This window comes from Amblyomma mixtum, chromosome 3 (assembly GCF_055824585.1).
Source record: "Amblyomma mixtum isolate Tamu chromosome 3, ASM5582458v1, whole genome shotgun sequence".
NCBI classification, from domain to species: domain Eukaryota; kingdom Metazoa; phylum Arthropoda; class Arachnida; order Ixodida; family Ixodidae; genus Amblyomma; species Amblyomma mixtum.
Genome location: NC_143014.1, coordinates 395,137,334 through 395,157,534, shown reverse-complemented (window position 1 = coordinate 395,157,534; position 20,201 = coordinate 395,137,334). Strand labels below are relative to the sequence as shown.

Sequence of the window (20,201 nt, the reverse complement as noted above, 5' to 3'; positions counted from 1 at the left end):
GACTTCGAATCCCTTTTACCAGATGGCGCTTTGACGTACAATCGATTCGGTTCGATTTCGAGGACTTTTCACACGGGCAGGCGCGGGTTGTGGGCAAATACGATGGCGCGGTATAGCTTTCGAAGGGCGTATTTCGAAGGGCGGAAAAATATCTTACTTGACTTTACGAATTTCCCGATTTAACGAAATATTTCCTGGCTGCGCTTCACTTCGTTAAGTCTGGTTTCAACTGTATTCGCATAATATTTCACTACTTACGCGATTATTCCTGCAAAACGAATATTCGTGCGAAAAAGCGGAGCACTATAGCTGCGGCGATATGGCTCGTGGAGTAAAAGCTGTAGCCGTTGAAAGACACAGCAGTGATCTCCGCTAGATTGCACGCAAAACAAAGTCTGTGACTGTGTGACTGCCATGTGATGCTCATAGAAAAAAGTCATGAAGGCCGCCACACGAATGGAGCTCGTCGCGGCGCTGAACGCGTAGACTAATCGAGACAGCATGCTGTGCGTCACCGCAGTGGGCCTTGCTTTTGAAACAGCCGTCGAAGAAAGCTACGGCGTATCCTACTCGAATTTCGAGCCTGTTATACCTGAAAACTATTCGGAAGCCTCTGATCTAATTCATTTTGTTTCGAATAGTTTTTAACGTTCACTATTTGGTTCGTTCAGTGAATCGAAAGGAGGATGTTCGATTGGCTATTCGAAAATTTGGACTATTAGTCGCACACCCCTCCTAAGAACGCAGGTGGAGACTGCAAGCCCGCTCAAGGCAACGTATCGCGTTCTGGACACTGCCGTCGAAAAAAAAAGGCGGCTTTAAAGTGACAGTTGTTAGGGGCTCCAAATGCGGATCTCGGGTGCGGCGGTGTCGGCATCACGCATAGCTACGAGCCTACATGAGGTGGCAGCTGCTTGCTCATGCCGTGTTCACTCGCGGCGGAGTCGCACTGAAGATTGATTTGTGGCCTGCAGAGGCGGCTGCTGGTGTGCCTGGGCTGCGTGTTCGTGCTCTTCGTTGTGCTCCTGACGGCGGCCATCGTGTTCGCCGTGGCGCCCGTTTCCCTGACGCAGCAGTCGCTGGTGGGCGCGCGCCGCTGCGGAGACATCCCGACCTGGGGCGACACCAGCCTGAAGGGTGAGCGAGGCCTTCGGGACACTGCGCGAGGGTGCCGCGCGCTTCGGACATGTGACGCGAAGACGCGATAAGACGCCAACTTCTATAAGGCTTTTTCTCGAACTGGCTCACACTTCATCATTAAAGAAATCTGGGCTAGTTGATATAGATTCATGATTCACAACAGCGCAGTAAACACGGGCATATGGGAGACTTTGACAAGACGGTGCTGACTTCTGATCGCGAGGCAGTATTACGGAAATCTTAAAAGTTGAAATGCAATTAAAAAGGAAGTGATGAAGGTAAATATTATCCGCATCATGTGGCAAAAATATTGTTACTGTGCACCCCGATACGTAGGGGATATTCCTACCCAAAATAGACAAAGCTCCCTCTATTAAAAAGGCCGTCGATCAAATGCAATTCAATGAATGCACATTATTATGAGACAGTGTGATACTAGATAATCATCTATTCTATATTCAAGCCGAACGAAAGTATCGTAAAAGAGATAGCTTCTTCAGAAAAGTTATCTGAAGGAGGTGATATCAATGAAACTACCGAATTCCTCCTCTGCAATACCAATCTTGTGCATTTGATAGTGCAACTACATTATAGCGGTGCGCATCAATTGTCAGAGTGCAAAATAAGCTTTAGAATGATGCCTACATTGTACTGTTTGAAAAAGAACAACGCGTTGGTTGCTGGCACGGGCATAGTCTAAAATGGAGCATTCGCCCTGTCAAAGTACGACCCCCACCTTAAACGTGCACTTATGAGTATTCTGAGCTGGTCGTTTTACCGCCGGAACTCGATCTACACGCTCCAAGCATTCTTAAAACTTCGAATTATTCTCCTGTGCGGCCGATTTTCTTATTAAATCGGATGAAACGACTCCCACCTTTTCTAAAATTTTGAACTGACCAGAGAGAGTATAAGGAGACAACAAATGCGGGGAGTGCATTTCAGCCAGCCGCGTGGCGGCTTCGCTTTCGCTTTCATTGTCTTTTTAGGTTTCCGTGAATGAACAGTTTCAGCCGCAGACAATGTAGCCGCAAATTGGGCCACGGAAGTAGAAATACGCGTGGACTCTTTGCTTTCGCAGGTCACTCCGCCTATTACTACGTATCACTCCGCCGATGGCCGACTGGCTGAAAAGCACTCCACGCGTTGGCTGGCTCCTCCTACTTCTTGTGGTCAGGTAGAAAAAAAAAAGAGGCGAGAGCCTGGACGTTTAATGCGATTTAAAAAAAAAAACCTGGGCCGCGCAGGACGATAATTCGCAGTTCCTAAGAATGCTTGGGGAGTGTGGATCGAGGTCCCGCGGTAAAAAGAAGCGCTTAGAATCCTCTTCCGTGCACCTTTAAGGCCGCTGGTTCACCTGAACGCTGAACAAGCTGTCCCGTGTGTGTTCGGCCGTTCACGGTAGGGTGGACGGGCATGGAGCGTCACGTTAATTGTATTATGGAGCAGGGTGTCGAACCGCAATTTTTTCAGGTTCGGTTCAGGTTCGGGTTCACGCCTTTCGGGTTCAGTTCCGGGTTCGGCTCCGGAGCGACATTCAGTTCCGGTTCGAACCGCTCCGGAAAGCTTCGAACCGGTTCAAACGGGTTCAGACTATAAAAAATCCTGAACGTAGGTTTTTATTCAACCTTGTTTTGCTGTTAACTTTTCTTTGTGATATCAGCATATAAAACAGCACTGAAAAATTTGCTCAATGCGAGATGTTTTACTCTCCGCGGCAAAAAGATTTAAATTTACTCAAGAGCCGCGAAATCAAATGAACTCAGAATTAGTGTACACCGGCTATGTATACTAGACTCTATCTGATGAGGTACATACAAAGAAAAGCTGATGGATTTTTCATCTACGAAACCTTTACGCTTCAGGAGTTTCGGAGTCCCCGTCAGGCGAGTAATAGGACTCTCTTGAAGCTCGTGTCAATCGGGAATTTCTCCGGTGCAAAATGCTTGAGCCGGCGCCGTCAGGACCGCTGCATGCGCCCACTATGAGCGGAAGTTCCCTAGTATTTGCAGGTATGTACAGCCAAGACATCTTTCTGTCACCCCAAAAGCGGCTTGCCAGTCACCCCCCCCCCCCCCCCCCCACTCTGGCACACCTCCAGCACACATCTAGAGGGTTTACCAAAAATATTTTATTTTCATCACCTGCTCTAGATCGCCTTTGTAACTCGCACTATATATCTCAACCACCTATAGCTCAGTTTCTTCAAAAACACAGCTAATCGTGGCTTGCCGCTAGTGCAGTGTAAGTTAAGATTTTGGCCTATGCTGATGTCTCCGTCTCTTGCTCTGATCAAAAAATATGATAAAAAAGCAGGCTTGCATTGGTTGGGGCACTTTGTGTCTGTACGGACACAAACTTGTGACATCTTCGATGCGACGTTGCGTTGTGACAATGTTGCAATTGGTGCATTGCAAGACGAGGATCGTAAATTCGTTAAATAGAATTTTTGTGACTTTTCTGGGGCGCTTTCGAAGGGAGCCCATGCGTGGACAGAATTTCATGCTACCTTGATACAGTATGGTGAGTCTTTCGTGCAATTTTTGTCCCCTAACCTGTTTCATGATTTATTTTTTTTTGAAACCGAAAATCACCGCTTCCTGGCAGCTGTGCTTAGTAGGTGATTAAATGCTCATCTGTCTTTTATGTACATAGTCGAGAGGGAATATTGTGCTGACACACTCGATTTCCTAAATATTCGCTTTTCTTTAGAATACCTGTACGGCTTCTCCAGAAGGCAGCTGAAAAAGGCTCTGATCGGTCATTACTTTCTCCACGTGCAGCCTTACCTAGGCTTTCATGACGGCCTTATATTAAGGCGAGTTCAGAGGATGTACATTCAATAGGCCCCAAAAACCTTTCTTAGACTTCAAACGTCGACCTTACGTGTTAGGAGATGCCATCGAGCCAAGCGGACGTTTGTGCCATGATCAGTGAATTGCTACATCTGCAAGCAAGGAGGAACTATTGAACAACGAAATTATTTGTGACGCTATGTTTTTTTGAGACATAACTCCCTTCAGCAGTCTCTTAAAAAGGACATTGAGGTCATGCCTTACACTATAAGATTTGTGCCAGTAATGAAGGACACCGGAATTCCGTGTGAACTTTTCCTGTTAATAAGACTCCTTAGCGTGTGAAGAAGCTGTATGCTTGATACACACGCACAATCGCCACTTTCGGCGAGGTCACTGTTCAGAGAACAGTTCATTTTAGCTCAGAACGTATATGCTGCGAAAGTTCAACCTCCTGACTTATCGCCCTTTCTTGACGTGTGCGCCTTCAGGGAATTTTTATGTGCGGGCAGAGCAAGGGAGTGATAGTGGTATAAGGCCGTATGCCGAGGTCGCGGAATTCGACCCAGTCAGTAAGGCAAGACGAGATCAGGGAGGTTCCTGATATTTCATGCGGCAACAATAAAAAGAATCTTCGAAGATGGCCGAGTAGCATAAGGCATCAGTAAACGAAGCTTCTCTCTTGCGCCCGCCGCCACTGGCTCGATTCCCACTCAGGGTTAGAGTATTGTAGTTGGTTTCTTTACTGCGTTAGCAGTTTAGCCTCCTTTCTCAAAAATTCAAAAATTTCCGTGGTGTGTGCGTGCGTGTGTCCATGCATGCCTGCGCTTAAGCATGTGTATGTCCACGCGTGCACAATTCGGTGGGCGCACATCCGTGCACTCACTGGCAAAAAATTGACAGACGGTTGCAATTGTCGGTAATGAGAAGTTTAAGCGCAACTCATCACACGCTACCTGGCATATGGCGTATTATGCTGCTAGCCACTCGTAAGGTCTTCCCGTGGCAGCCACCTTCCAGGTGGCGTTTAATTCGCTCTACTACTTGGACAACCGGTTACGCCGGCTGCGCCGACTACTACGCGGAACGCGGGAACGGACGCATAATAGGTGCGTTCTAAAATGCCCCATCTACCTGCAGGCGATCTACCTGAGGTGGAATGCTGTGAATGCTGCACTTGTGCCGTCGCAAAGCGTTCCACAAAAGAACCCGAAAACGCTAGCGAATCCCGACGCCGCGATGCAAAAACTTGTTTTGGAGTCGTCGCGGTGGTGAGCGGCGAGGTTCTGACGAGTTGGAAATTGTCGGTGGGACGCGGCACTCAGTCGCCCATTCGCTTGCATGTGAACCAACCTTAAGCCTCTCGCCTCAGACACAAACAACCCGAAGCGAGAGTTCTTGCACAGCTTCCGCCCTCACCGTTCTACTATGTTTTTTATGTGGCACTCTCGGTAAACGAAGACGCATTACGTTCGCTGCTATTGACGAAGGTGGAGCTGGGGAACACTCTCATGGTTCGGTGGCACTACACATAAGTACCCCAGAAAGCCAAAAAGATTAGACAGTCGTCGCCGCAGCGCGGAAGTAGCGGACACCTTAAATTTCCTCACTGGGCGCTTTTCTTTAGGCTACCTGTATAGCCTTTCCAGAAGTCAGACGACTCACGTACTTACAGGGTATTTGTTTCCTGTAGTGCTGTATCGGCAACCTTTTCTGGAGTTCCTTAAGACCAGTGCTTGAAAACGTGTTAAGCGAATGTACATTTATTTCTTCTGCTGCAAAATCGTGCTTCTCTAAATTTCACACACCGACGCTGCCTGTCAAGGCATTACTTCATGCTGAGGAGATGTTTGTGTCATGGACGGTAAATTGCCGCCTGCGCAATGCACCAAAGACCATTGACCATTGTTTTATTCTGTGCAATGATGCTATGTTCTTCTGGGAAATAATTACGGCGAACGTACATTTGAGAAGGACATTGAAATCATACGAATTATACCCATTTTTTTGCCAGTGGAGAAAAACTGTGTTGTGCCGTGTGATCTATTTATGTTGCTGTGACTGTTTAGTCTCAAGAGCCGTGTGATGGACCGCCGCCGAATCACCGCGGTCATCGAAATCTTTGTTCCGTGAGCAGTACGCTTTGGTGAGGGGAGTATATGTTGCCCTGGAAAGGTCGCCTTGCTGGCTCCCCGATCTAGATGCGTGTGCCTCTCAGACTTCTGATGTTTAGGGAGGTGGGGATTGGCAGGGGTATGGTGGGCTCGTATTACACAGCCTGGTGTTTTGTGGCATGGACTTACTCCGACTTTCCTTTTCGGCCCTATTTCCATGCAAGAAAGAAAAAAATCGCCGCCGTAGAGCACCGGACGCAAAATTCAGAGGTGAAGGGTTCGGATTCTATTGGCGGCATGTGTTTTTTTTTTTCAGTTTAATCAATTATCGTTAAAAATAATTAATCTTTAAGCTCTTATTGATGAACACCACAAATTACTTTTAAAAAAGTACATCCCCTATGCTCCTTGGTTTCGGTGATTGTTTGCCTTCCCTCATGTGCGGCAGAGAGGCAGTTATAAGCCGCCCGTCAGAGAATTCAAGATACAGCAATCTGAGAACAGCGTGACAAAGCTGCCCGTTAGCGCTTGCCATTTTTTTTTTTTATATAAGCAGAACAACTTCAATGCATCGACAAAACAGAAAATCACTTCATCGCAGTTACATTTCATTTCAGTAGCACCTTTCTAGGCGTTTTTCACATCTCAGCGAGCGCATGTATTTCCGCATTGCCTCTTTGTATAATCACTATTATTTTTCTAAGTATCGTACCGCTGCTACATGCCCGTCTTTCCTTGCTTATTTCCGTAGCGTGCAACGAAGAATGTTCGGATTCTTTAAAAAGAAAACACATATGTATATTTCTTTGTTTTGCAATAATAGTATTATGTGTGTTCAAACGCGTCAAAGCGCCGCGGAGCCTACCAGCAACGCTGTAGTGGAGGACTCCAGATTAGCGTAGACCATCTGGGGTTCCTCAGAGTGCACTCACATCGCACAGCACACGCGCATTTTCGCATTTCGCCGCTATCAAAATGCGACCTCGCTACCGGTATCGAACCCGCGGCCTTGGCATTAGCAGCCGAGCCCCACAGCCACTGAGCCATCGTGACAAGTCTTATTCATTATCTGCTGTCTGAGACAAGGAATGCCACAGAAATAAATGTTGCACAACGTGATTGGGTCATTGCGCCTATACTTCACGTATTTATGGTACTCCAAACAAAGAAAAGGGAAAAAGGGAAGCCATTCTCACTCAGTGCTTTACGAGTTAAAGCACTGCTAACAATTCGTGTAAAGCTGTACGTAAGCATGTAAAAGGGGGTACTATAAAATCCAACATTTCACATCAATCTGGAGTAAAATACTTCAGAATTACCAAAATCACATTGCATAAGCGCCAATTAGCTTTCTTTCTATACAAGAGACTTCTTTCAGTTTTGTTGTTGAACTGGATGCCATTTTCGCACTCCATAGCGCCGACAGCTTTCGGTGGGTAAATCTACGCGCTGGCACATGCCATTTGGTCTGAAAAACAGAAAAAAAGTATGCTGTGTTACACAAAATGTGCTGTTGAACCGAGTCCCGAACCGGTTCGGTTCCAGTTCCGGGCAAAAATTCGGGTTCGGTTCCGGTTTCGCATTCAGGTTCGGTTCCGGTTCGACACCCTGTTATGGAGCATGAGCTTGTGGCTTACAGGAGAGAGATGGCCTATACGATGGCGCTTTAGTGAGACAAGTCAAGCATGTTCGGCGTGGAACGCAATCCAGTAAAGAGGCTTCACGTCGATTATCGCAACAGCTCAAAGACGTGGACATGAAATTTGGACACAGACAGGGCGTTCAACAAATTTTATTGAGGCTTTGCCACCATTTATATACTGTGGCAGACAGCTCCCGTTGGAAATGCACAACAATGACAAGAACCCTTAGCGTGGCAATGGTGACATATCAACGACTGTACACATTTTTTCTTATCCATCTTTTAGAAAACTAAGTTCCTTCTCGGACAGTGCTATCGGGGCGGTGCTTACGCACTTGTCTTGAAGTTTGGGAATTTTGTGAGCTTCGATTATTTCTCTTCTCGTTTTGTCGCGACTTTCTGTTAAACCTCACACTGGCTGAGAATCGGCTAGCATCCTTCTTTCTTCTTTTCCTTTTTTTCTTTTTTTCCGTGCAGTCTCTGCAGTGAATGCCGAGATGAGAGGCCACAAAGGTGCTGAGGTTGCATCTGACCGTCGGTGATGTGTAGTGCAGGCAGCAGACCTGCGCAAGGCATAAATCAGTTCTGGTGCTTCTTGGCGCAACCCACGTTTCTAAAGTTGCCCGAGTCCACAGTTTAGTTCAGCTTTGAAAGCTTTACGGTGCACAAAAAAGCAACATTCCCATGTTCTCATGAACCCATACACTCTTGAAGATGTGTGATATTTTATGTAACTAGTGTGTCCGCAAATTTTATTTTTTTTTTCTTCTTTTTGTCTTTCAGTGCCTCCATCGCAGCCAGAACTTGCGCTCGCTCAAAATCCCCTAGTCTCTCTTGCAGACTCAGAACTTTCAAAAGAGAGCTCAATTTCAGGCCGCCATGGAGCCACTGAAATACAAAAAGGGGAAAAAGAAAGGACGCGGTTACACTGTACCTATACAAAATTCCAGACAACCTCAAGAGGGTGGTTCAGTGTGCACAAGTGAATGTCGCCTTCACTGCACCCGAAAATCTTTGAAAGCTATGGTGCCTGTGTGGCCAATCATCTTGGCATGCATCCACTGCAGAGTTCGGAGAAAGAAAAAGGAAATTAAGAAAGACGTATGTGAGATCTTAACAGAAAGCCGAACCAAAACGATAAGAGAAATAATGGAAGCCCACGAAGTTCCCAAATTTCAAGACAAATGCGTAAGCATCACCTCGATAGCACTGTCCGAGAAGGAACTTGGTATTCTAAAAGATAAGAAAAAATACCCACAGTCGTTGATCTTTCATCGTCGCCATGTGCAGAGTTCTTGTCATTTTTGTGTGTTTTTACGTGACGTTCTTTGGAACAATAGAGTATAGGGAACCCGAGCTCAAGTTTGGGGGGAGCGACGCCAGCGCCACAGTGGCGAACCGCGGAGAGTCAGGGCGTCGCCGGAGCAGCCGCCTAACGGTCAGGCTGGAGAAGGCGGCAGCGTAAGCGCGCCCCCACCGCTCGTGTCCGGCCATGACCAGCTTTGTGTGCACGTACGACGCGCGAGTTGCCCGAGGCGCAATCTTGCCGATGACAGAAGCGGTCGCGCCAAAGCGAAACGGAGCTGCCAAGGATTGTTGTGTCGTGATACTGTAATGCTTGTATCGCGCCTACGCTTCAGCACCACTCACACGGAACACCACGTTCGAACCAAAGGTCTTACGAGTGTAAAGCTAATATTGTCACGTAGTGGTGACGGCAGTTCGGCGAACGGGAAAAGAGCGAGAATGACTTCGAAACGAAACTGTTTATTTGGGCTTACTTGCGCCCGCAAAGAACTGAATCACTCGGCGGCGGCGTGCTCGGCGGTCGTCGAACAGAATCCCCGCCGCTCTCGGCCGTGCTCTTTTTAAAGCTGATAGCGAACATTCGATATATGGTGTGCAAATTTACTACAGCATTCTGGAACAACGTATAATGGGCTCCACCTGGATGCGATTAATGGAGATTAGTGTGGTCGGGTCTTGCATCACAAACAAAGCGATAAAGCGGCGTGCCAGCAGCTTTGAAAAATATTCGCGGCATTACTCCCCTTTCAAATAAGCATCGACCCGATGCTTTAGTACATAATGCGGCCACAAACAACTAAAATGGATTGTGTAAAAATAAACATCAAGGGTGTAAACAAAACGTGCTTTAACGCTCATAATAGGGCTTCAGACGGACGACATGGACAACTTCTGCTCGTGCGCGGCGTCGCTGGGATGCAGTCATTTGGTCAGGGGCTACTTCATAGTCCAGTTCACCTAGCTGACGAAGAACCTTGTACGGGCCGAAGTAGCGGCGCAAAAGTTTTTCACTCCATCCGCGGCGGCGAATGGGCGTCCAAACCCAGACTCGGTGTCTTGGCTTGTATTCCGCGTCGCGTCTTCTTAGGTTGTAGCGTCTGGCGCCGGTCCGCTCCTGGTCTTTGATCCGTAATCTGGCAAGTCTTCGGACTTCTGCTCGTTGATGGTAGGCGGCGAGGTCGACGTTGTCTTCTTTGGTAACATTGGGCAGCATGGCGTCTAGCGTGGCCGTGGCGTTCCTGCCATGGACGAGCCTAAAAGGCGTCATCTGGGTGGTCTCCTGCACTGCGGTGTTGTATGGAAAGACGATGTAAGGCAGGATAACGTCCCATGTCTTGTGTTCGGCATCGACATACATGGCCAGCATATCGGCGATGGCTTTGTTCAGGCGCTCGGTCAGTCCGTTGGTCTGCGGATGGTATGCGGTTGTCCTCCGGCGGCTGGTTTGGCTGTAGCGCAGGATGGCTTGCGTCAGTTCCGCCGTGAATGCTGTTCCTCTGTCCGTGATGAGCACATCGGGGGCGCCGTGTCGCAGAAGAATGCACTCCACGAAAAATTTGGCAACTTCTGCTGCTGTTCCATTCATTAGGGCTTTTGACTCGGCGTAGCAGGTCAGGTAGTCAGTCGCTATAATGATCCACCTATTTCCAGATGTTTACTTCGGGAAAGGGCCAAGCAAGTACCTGCCGATCTGCTGAAAGGGCCTTGATGGGTGTTCAACGGGATTCAGAAATCCCGCTTGTCGTGTTGGAGGGGTCTCTCGTCGCTGCCAGTCTCGGCAGGTTTTCACATAATGTGCGACATCGGCAGACATTCGTGGCCAGTAATACTTCTCTTAAATGCGGTGGTGGGTGCGAGAAAACCCGAGATGTCTAGCTGTCGGCTAGTCGTGTCAGGCCTGAAGAACTCCACGCAGACTTACAGACACAACAAGGAGATAGGCGGTCTTGTTCGCTGCAAAGTTCTTCTTCACGAGGACATCGTTCTGTAAACAGAACGAGGACAATCCTCGCTTGAACGAGGCGGGGGATGAAGAAACCTTGCCTTCCAAGTATTCGATGAGGCATTTTATGTCGGGGTCCGCGCGTTGCTGTTGTACAAAAGAGCTGGAGCTGATGGGTCCCAGGAAGGCGTCCTCATCGTCGTCCGGTGGTGGTGCATCTACAGGGGCTCGTGACAGGCAGTCGGCGTCAGAGTGCTTGCGTCTGGACTTGTAAACGACGGTTACATGAAACTCCTGGAGCCGCAGGCTCCATCGAGTGAGGCGGCCGGAGGGGTCCTTCAAATTGGCAAGCCAGCACAGTGCGTGGTGATCGCTGACCACATTTAATTAAGCACGATTAATTAATTAAGCACCAATAAACACAAGCATGGCTTAAGGACTGAAATAAATTTGGGGAGTAGTACCCTGGTTTCGCAGAATTTAAAAGTTCACCTGCCTCACGACTCATCGAGCGGGTGATGTCCCAAAGCGCGGAGCATGGGCCAGGCCATACTTTAAGAGGCTTTGCATTCTATAGCGTGCTTGGCCGTGTAGAAACACATTTTTAAGGCGTAAGTTTTACTTTGCTCCATTGAGCGAAAGCCCATCTCTCTCTCTCTATCCTTTTCTCTTCCTTTCTTTCTTTCTTTCTTTCTTTCTTTCTTTCTTTCTTTCTTTCTTTCTTTCTTTCTTTCTTTCTTTCTTTCTTTCTTTCTTTCTTTCTTTCTTTCTTTCTTTCCTTCTTTCTTTCTTTCCTTATTTCTTTCTTTCTTTCTTTCTTTCTTTGTGCGCGCGCGCGCGTGTGTGTGTGTGTGTGTGTGTGTGTGTGGCGTCGCAGTGGCGGCTACGTAGAGCCATGCAGAGGTAGAATTGCCATCTGCGCGGCATTCCGTTACATCACAAAGTGAGCGAGAGGGCTTACATCTTCTCACACTTGAGCAGTCGTTAAGTGTCTCTGCCGGGTTTTTTTTTCCTCCTCTACCTACACTATCTTCCCCGGATGTAGAAAGTTTACTTTAGTTATTGAAAAGCAAAGCACTCTTACCCACTCTTATCACGAATACGCGAGCAGGCGGCTGCGCGAAGCACCGCATCCGGATCCTCGTGCGCGTACCCCAATTTGTCCATATCGAACGCGCGTGGGCGCTCCGAAGAGCGCGGCATCACACTACCGTGTTCACCCTGAGAGTGAACATCCTGTACACTGCATGCGATAACCGACAACTACGATCAACGAGTCCGTCGCTTCATATTATATATATATTATATATATATATATATATATATATATATATATATATATATATATATATATATATATATATATATATATATATATATATATGGGCTGCGAGAGCATGAAGTACTTGGCTGCTTACAGGAGTATATAGCGAAGTATACGCTTCATTAAAGGAAAATATTTATTTGACTCGCGTTTCGATCGGAAGACCGATCTTCTTCAAGGGTGATTTTACTTTGCTGATGCTTCCCCTTTTAGAGGGGTGGGCACAGAGCAGGTGAGCGAGAAACACAAAGTAGGTAGAATAAAAATGCACATAAAAGACAAATCAATTATAGGGGAAGTAGGACCCACACGAAAAAAATGGAGAGTGCGCAGAACAGGTACTCAGTAGGAAAATGCAATGTCCAGATGCGGTCTCATATTAGAGAAGCCAACAGACACAGAAACCAAGGAACGCAGAGGCATTGTTTTAGATTTATTTCCTGGTGATGCTTAATGAAGAATATTACTGAATACGTTATCGCTTAAAGATAATTGATCACAAAAGCAGAAGAAAAAACAACCCCATACCGCCGGTGGGAACCGAACCCACGACCTCCTACCGGCGGCATGTGGTTGTTTTTTCTTCTGCTTTTCTAATCAATTATCTTTAAGAGATAACGTATTCAGTAATATTCTTCATTGATGAGCATCACTAAATAAATCTAAAAAAATTCTCGTTGTTCCTTGCTTTCTGTGGCTGTTGGCTTCTCTAATATGTATAACGAGCCCCTCATTCTCCTTTCTTTGTCTGCTTAATTGCTTAGCGAGGGCCTCGGTTCTGGCAGCCTTGACGCCATAGGAAGCATAAGAGGGTTCTCACACAGCTTCCACCCTCGCCGTTCGATGACGTTCCACGTCACACCAGCGGTAATTCAGGACGTACAGCGTCCGCCGCATATGAACGTGGGTGGCGCTGATGAACACTCTCAAGTTTAGGTCACTTGTAAACATAAATACACCCGCAAGCAGAACATCTGACCGCCGTCGCCGTAGCTCAGTTGGTAGAGCACCGGACGCGTAACTTGGAGGTTGTGGGTTCGGTTCCCACCGTCGGCATGTGGTTGTTTTTTCTTCTGCTTTTCTAATCAATCATCTTTAAGTGATAACGTATTCAGTAGTATTCCTCAGTGATCAGCACCACAAAATAAATCTAAAATAAATCCCCTGTGTTTCTTGGCTTCTGTGGCTGTTGGCTTCTTTAATATGTATAACGAGCCCCTCATTCACGCTCTCTTGTCTGCTATATATACCAGGTGTCCCAGCTAAATGTAACCAAGCTTTTAAAAAACACGGGGTGTCCTAGCCGTCTGAAACTAAATGAGGGTTGTTTAGAGTCGCGTGACCTAGTCTGCAGTATTTTTTTCGTTCTTCAAGGTTGACTAATTAGTCAAGCTTAATTAACTAACTTTTTAATTATTGACTTGAGGAACAAAGTGTCAATGGAAAAGTTGTAGATCGCTTTGAGAAACAGCTTACTGAGACATTTGCAGCAAAGTAATATTTACGTAAAGTAGTTTTTTTAGCGGCCTTTAACCACAACCCGCACAATTATCTTGCAAAGCACTGATGAGAGCGCTGTAATCGCGGCGCATCCGGGCGCACGGAGCGCTCTGTCACGTGGTGCTTTTTAAAATCCGCGGGCTTTCGTTTTTCCTGAATAAAAACAGCCACGCTAAGTCTATCTCGTTGGAAGTGTCTGGGTTGGTCGATATTTGTGGAGCTCCACAACCTTCCTATTGACGCCTGAACGTTTCAAGCTATATTTAAAAAGTTAATTTATTTATCTGGGCTAATTATTCAAGTAGGAGGAGGGAAAAATGGTACTGTAACTTTAGATAAACCTCAATAACATCCACGCGATTTCAGTTCTGAAGACCGCTTAGTTTTTTATAAATCTTGGTCCAAGTTAGCTGGGACACCCGGTATATAAAATAAACAGTACACTTACCTACAGCTACACGTCGTCACGACGTTATCACTGGCTTAAGACGCGCATTTTGCAGGGGCCTCCTCGTCGTCGATCGTCTGCTCCACAGCGTAGACGCGACTAATCGGCTTCAATTAGGTTTGCTTTGCGGAATTGCTCGCTAATCTGACCGATCACCTTGAAGCTGCAATGCAGCCGGTACATCGCAACAACGCGAGCGTGTGCACGTACAAGAAAGCGTCGCGAAAGCAGCGGCGTACCGGTTTTTGCTTTTCTTCCATAGATGGCACAGCACATCAGGTGCAGCAGCGTCACTCGCCGATGCTTTGGGAGCCTGTAACCATTGGTAAAGCCTCAATAAAATTACTCGTAAGTCGGCGCCCTGTCTGTGTCCTCTTTTCTCGTCCACGTATTTGCATTGTTCGGATAATGTTGAACCAACTCGCCCAAGCCTCCACTTCGTCCACACGTTGTATCTCGGAATGGAAAAGGAAACGCAAACAGGCTCCCAGGAACTCTGCCCTCCGCCATACCGAATAATTCTCTCTCTCTCTCGCTGGACAAAATCATTTTTAAGTAGGAAGCCATTTCTGAACGCAATTTTTTCATGCATTGTAAGACTTCACTATAACAGTCACTACATCCATTCATCATCCGACAGCAGTCTTGTATTTTTTTTATTAGCGTTTCTGCTGTCCTCAAAGGCGTCCCTTTTTTGTTTTCTATTGCAGTCTTAGCTGTTCGATGAGATAGATGGAAACAGTTAAAAAAAAAGATTTGGTACATATCAGAAAAATGTATAGTTACCCATACCTCTTCAGTAACAGTGTCGTACCATTTTTCCGTTTTTATCACAGAATGTTGGACATGCCTATGCCAATGGCCCCCGACACGTGTATAGGAAGGGGAAGCGAGGACTGCTCCCCGCTGCGTGCTAGCCATCGAGTCGGCCCTGAAGCGTTGGGGGCTTCTTTTATTTGTTTTTTAAACCCTTGGTGTCTATCAAAGCACAAGTCGCTATGTCTAAGTCTCTGTCTAAGCACAAAACACGCAAGATGCACAAGTATCGAGGGCGTTTACGCTCAGATCGTTTACTTGTAGATTTCTCGGCCTCACCACGTAGAAAACCCCCTCACCACTTACCTTCTTCCTCCGTACATTAGCAGCGCCTCGCTTGGTGTTGTGCATTGCTGTAATATCTGGGTGTTAGTGCATTGCAATTTTTTGGGAAAGACACATTTTGCTATGGGCATTGCCCTTACTGGCTCCTTAACATGAGTTATGGGATTGCATGCCAACAGAGGGGAGAATGTTTTGAAGATAATCGTGCATATTTAATGTTAATAATTGAAGTCAGGCAAGGAGGGATGGTTTCTCGTGCTTTTCACCGCGTGTTCACAGGAGGTATTAAAGGATTTGGAAGAGTTGGGTATAACAGTTAATGGAGAATACCTTACTAATCTGCGATTTAGGGATATTGCTGGATTGCTAAGCGTCTTAGAAGTCGAATCGCGGAGCACGATCGAGGACCTAGGCAGGCGAAGCGGAGCGGTAGGTTGTGGGGTTTTAATAAGGGGGAGAGAAATACGTTCTCCCCGCTTAATCGAGGCTGACACAGTTCAAAACTGCCGGACCCCACCCCGTGATCGCGCACGCTACCGAGCGCACGGCGGGCCTTGCTCTGTGGGAACAAAAGAAATACACTCTGGCTGAAACAAACACGGCATTTATTGCTACAACATTAACACCAGCTAACAACAAAATACGCTGCGGAATCGAGGACATCCGACTTACCAGCACGGTTACGAGCTGAAGTTCGCCCACGCCAGGGCGAAGGGGAAACTCCGGGGACCGTTCGGGACGAGGTGGCGGGAGAATGTTCCCCCCTCCTCTCGCCCGCTGGCGGACAGCGGAGCGTCGCGCATAAGCGTCAGCGCGCGTGACAGTTCCCGAGCCAAGAGGGCCGTCTCCCCCCGCGCGCGCAGCAATCACGCCATACATGGCGCTCGTGTCGCTGCGACATCGGCGCCCTCCTTTGTTAGTTAAGGTAACTAACTGTGCTAGGACGGGTGCATCGCGGGGAAGCCAACCACTTGGGAACGGCGGATGCAGGTCCCCACATCCTCCAACCTTCAATAGACCCCCGCGCCTGAATTACATGATATGGAGGAGTCTCCTGGTCTTCATGCACTCGAAGCAGGTCTGGCGGCGGAGGTCACGCAGACACCGACCACGCAGACTTCCGCGGTGGGCGCAGACTTCCGCGGTGTTCCGAAGGCGGCGTGAAGGACTCCGCTGGAACGACACGCATGGCCCGTGGACTACATGTCCGCAGGCCTGCGAAGAGAAGGCCGGTTGAAGACTGCAGGCCAGGATAACAGCAGCCAGAGGTGAATGCCGACTCGTGTCGCCACGGCTGCCCCGGATGGATGCGCCAAACAAGATAGAGGCCGATCTGTAGCAGCATGCGGCAGCGAGACGATGTGCACAGGAGAGCAAGCCTGGGTGGTTCCACGGGATCTGCAAGGCTTTCGAAACACATTCCGCATGCCTTTAACGTAGGTCACGGGAGGGGAAACGACGTCAAGAGCATCGTGGCTCAATGCTTAACTCAATAGCAATATGTGTGGGGCCGCTGTGCAAACGCAAAGTTCGAGTGAACAAAGCCTTTTCTTGTGTTGAACGAGGCTGCTTAGTTCGTGCGAGGTTACAAAACGTCGGGCAGCAAAAAGCGCCCCCTCTCAGCACCACGGTCCGGTAGCCGTGTCTCTTCTGACGTGATGCAGGCAGCTCTGAAAAGCCTTAGGCCTAACTGCCACTCTGACAACGACCGCAAACAAAAAAGAGACCCGAAACGGGTTACGTGCGTGCTGCCGCTAGGAGTCATCAGCTCTGAGTGGTGGTCCTACTCAGCTCGCTGCACGAAGTAGCTTCTGAGCGGTCGGCGCCCACCGTATCGGACGGTGTCGGAGCACCCGTTGCCGAGCTGCAATACCGGCAAGCTCGTAGCGGCACCCGTGGCCTCAGTCCACCCGGCTCCCGGAGCCGTGACTCCCAGAATCGAAAACGTGACAGCCGAGAAAAATATGTACAGAAAACTCGGGCTACCCACCCGGCTTCCGTACTCACTCGCTTCGTGCTCGGCAACTCCGCGGGCGCAAGGCCTCGCGCTTCCTCGATGCGAACCAAGCGGTCCCCATGCTGAAGAAACTGCAGGGAAAACATGGCGAAAAAACGTGCTGAACATGTCGAAAAGTTCAAAGATGCTGCAGCGCAATACACCTCTCACTAAGAAAGCATGCCGCAGTTCCTAGAGATCAAAATTTACTCTAGGCCTAGCACCTGTCAAGTCCGGACAAAGAGCGTTCCTCGAAGCGAACGACAATCGCCCAATGTTTGATGAGCAGGCCCCACGTTGGGCGGCCAGATGTGGGGTTTTAACAGGGGGGGGGGGGGGGAGAGGGAGAGAAATACGTTCTCCCCGCTTAATCGCGGCTGACACAATTCAAAACCGCCGGACCTCACCCCGAGATCGCGCACGCTACCGAGCGCACACCGAGCATGGCGGGTCTTACTCTGAGAGAACAAAGGAAAGACACTCTGGCTGACACAAAGATGGCAATAATTGCTACAACAATAATAACGCCAGCTAGCAACAAAATACGCTGAGGAATCGAGGACGTCCGACTCACCATCACGGTTACGAGCGAACGTTCGGCCATGCCAGGGCAAGGGGGAAACTGCGAGACCAGACGGGACGAGCTGGTGGGAGAATGTTCCCCCCTCGAGGCCTCGCGCCCTCTGGCGGAGAGCGGAGCGTCGCGCGTCAGCGTCAGCGCGCGTCCCAGTTCCCGAGCCGAAGAGGGCCCTCTCCCCCGCGCACGCAGCAATCACGCCATCCATGGCTCTCGTGTCGCTGCCTCACCGGCGCCCTCCCTTGTTATTTAAGACTACCGACTATGCTAAGGGGGGCACATCGCGGGGAATACAACCGAAGGGAATACAAGGGAAGGTCCCCACATGTATAAAAGTGAATATGAAGAAATCATGTCAGTAGAATATGAAAGGGCACACCAGTTCGCAAAAGGCAGCGTAACAATGGAAGCAGCAAGGGAATAAATAAATGATGATTATGAACCATGCAACGAGATTGCTCTGAACACTGCTTGTTGCTTCGTGAACTAAGCGATCGTTGATTACATTGGTTTCACTAACTTAAGGCAAGAAACAGCGAAAGGGCCGGAAAGGTTTTCTTGGGGATTTAACTGCCTAATGAAGAGATAATTTTAAAAAATAAATCACGGACGATGTGAGAACTGACAAAAGATGCCTTTAGTAATCGTTTTGCTATGAATCACCAACGTGCATTAACGCAAGGGTAAAATGCAGCTCAAAATTGTGGCTATTCTTAAGCTAAAAAACGAGATGCGAAACGAGCAAGACGGGGGAAACAGGCTGAGGAGCCAGCGCCGCGGAGCAGCTGCTGCGCCGGCTGCGCGGGTCACGTGACACCGCGACGTCACGAACACACTCCCGCTCCGAGCCGGTTCACGGTTGTCCCGCCGCAGACGATTGACCTTGGGAGACATGGCGTAGTAGAGCTTACGCTCTAATACAATCAGAAATGTATTCGAGAACATCCAGGCTTTCAGAAAGCTTTAGGGAAATGGGCGCCTTTCTAGCACTGAACTGCATTTTAGAGCGTAAACCCCCACTGTTATTTCCACAGTGATAGTAATGTTCGCTGTTTCACTTTTGGGTTACGGTTGTCAAAGAGGCGAGAAAGTTTGGTGCATTGAATCCGATAACTGATGGAAGAGAACCTACGTAACTGCGGTGGCAACGTTCGTTGCTGCAGTTGCTCAGGCGAGAACCGTTGTTGAGGAAGCGACTCCCTCTTCTTTTTCAGACAATTACCTGCTCTGTGCACAGAACCTCTGCTCCAAGGCGACGTGCGGTCCCTTCAACGACAGCGTGTGCGCCATGAAGTCGCCTTCTTTCGACGACAAGTGCACGTGCTGCGACTGGTGCCTCGTCCGAATTGTTGGTGAGCACATGCTCCCCTACCGAAAATGGACACAGAGGGCGAATCGTAGTTGCTATAGCACCGTACCGTGTTGTAAGGGCACAGAGACTACTTTCACTGCAATCTATGATTTTTTTTAGCTAGAATAGGTCAGAGGACGAAATACAGCCCTATTGAAAAAACTCTGCGTGAGTTTGCACGAGAACAGTGATTTTTGTACGATCACGTTCATTTTGCACACGAATGCGCAGAAATTGTGCGTTACCTGTACGCATTCTGTGCGTCCTGTGTGTACATATGCGCGTACTGTGAGCTGATAGACGTTCACGCACACTCTTTGCGTGTAAAAAATCGTGGACTCTCGTGGAGAACTCTCTGTACGTGGACATCTGCGTGCTGAGAGGGGCTTGCCGAAGCTTTGCGTGCTTATGTGCATACTGAGCAAGCTCAGTGAGGCTGCGTGTGGCCATGTGTGCGTTTGCTTGCTTAGTAGCAACTTGTCGAGACTGTAAAAGCCCATTTAGGGTGAAAGCAAACAAAGTTCGAGCATTCAGTTAATGATTACTTCTCAATAATGAGCAATAAGCTCACGTTTTGCTGTTTTATAATTTTCGTCTTGGCGTAAGTACCCATTAATCATTTTCAACTTCAGCAAACAAATAACCAAAAAATTATCTTTTAGTGCAAAATGGTTCCCTTCGATACTGCAGGGACCTGTACATGACAACATGCACACTGAGCAAGAACTTGTCAACATTGCAAGTTCATTGTAAAATAATGTAAATAACAAGCTGCTAATGACTCTTACAGCATCCTTCAGTTCTTCCTTTAACCAATTCTGAAAGTTACAGATATCTTATAGATGCATGATGAAAGCCATCCAGAGCACTTATGTTGTTGCCCGTCATGCAGACAGCCATATTTCGAAATCAGAAGCAACACAACCATTTGTTGCTTGCACTCGAAAGGAGTCAATCGATGAA

The 20,201-nt window shown here is 48.1% G+C and overlaps 1 protein-coding gene across 1 annotated transcript in view; it reads left to right on the top strand.

Moving 5' to 3' along the window:
- The first annotated feature begins 501 nt into the window (after positions 1-501).
- LOC149357248 (uncharacterized) overlaps positions 502-20,201 on the top strand; it is a 36,322-nt gene continuing 16,622 nt past the window's right edge. The window contains exons 1-3 of the mRNA XM_089576549.1: positions 502-519; positions 975-1,137; positions 19,102-19,239. Of these exons, the coding sequence (XP_089432675.1) occupies positions 502-519; positions 975-1,137; positions 19,102-19,239 (319 nt within the window). The remainder of the gene's footprint in view (positions 520-974; positions 1,138-19,101; positions 19,240-20,201) is intronic.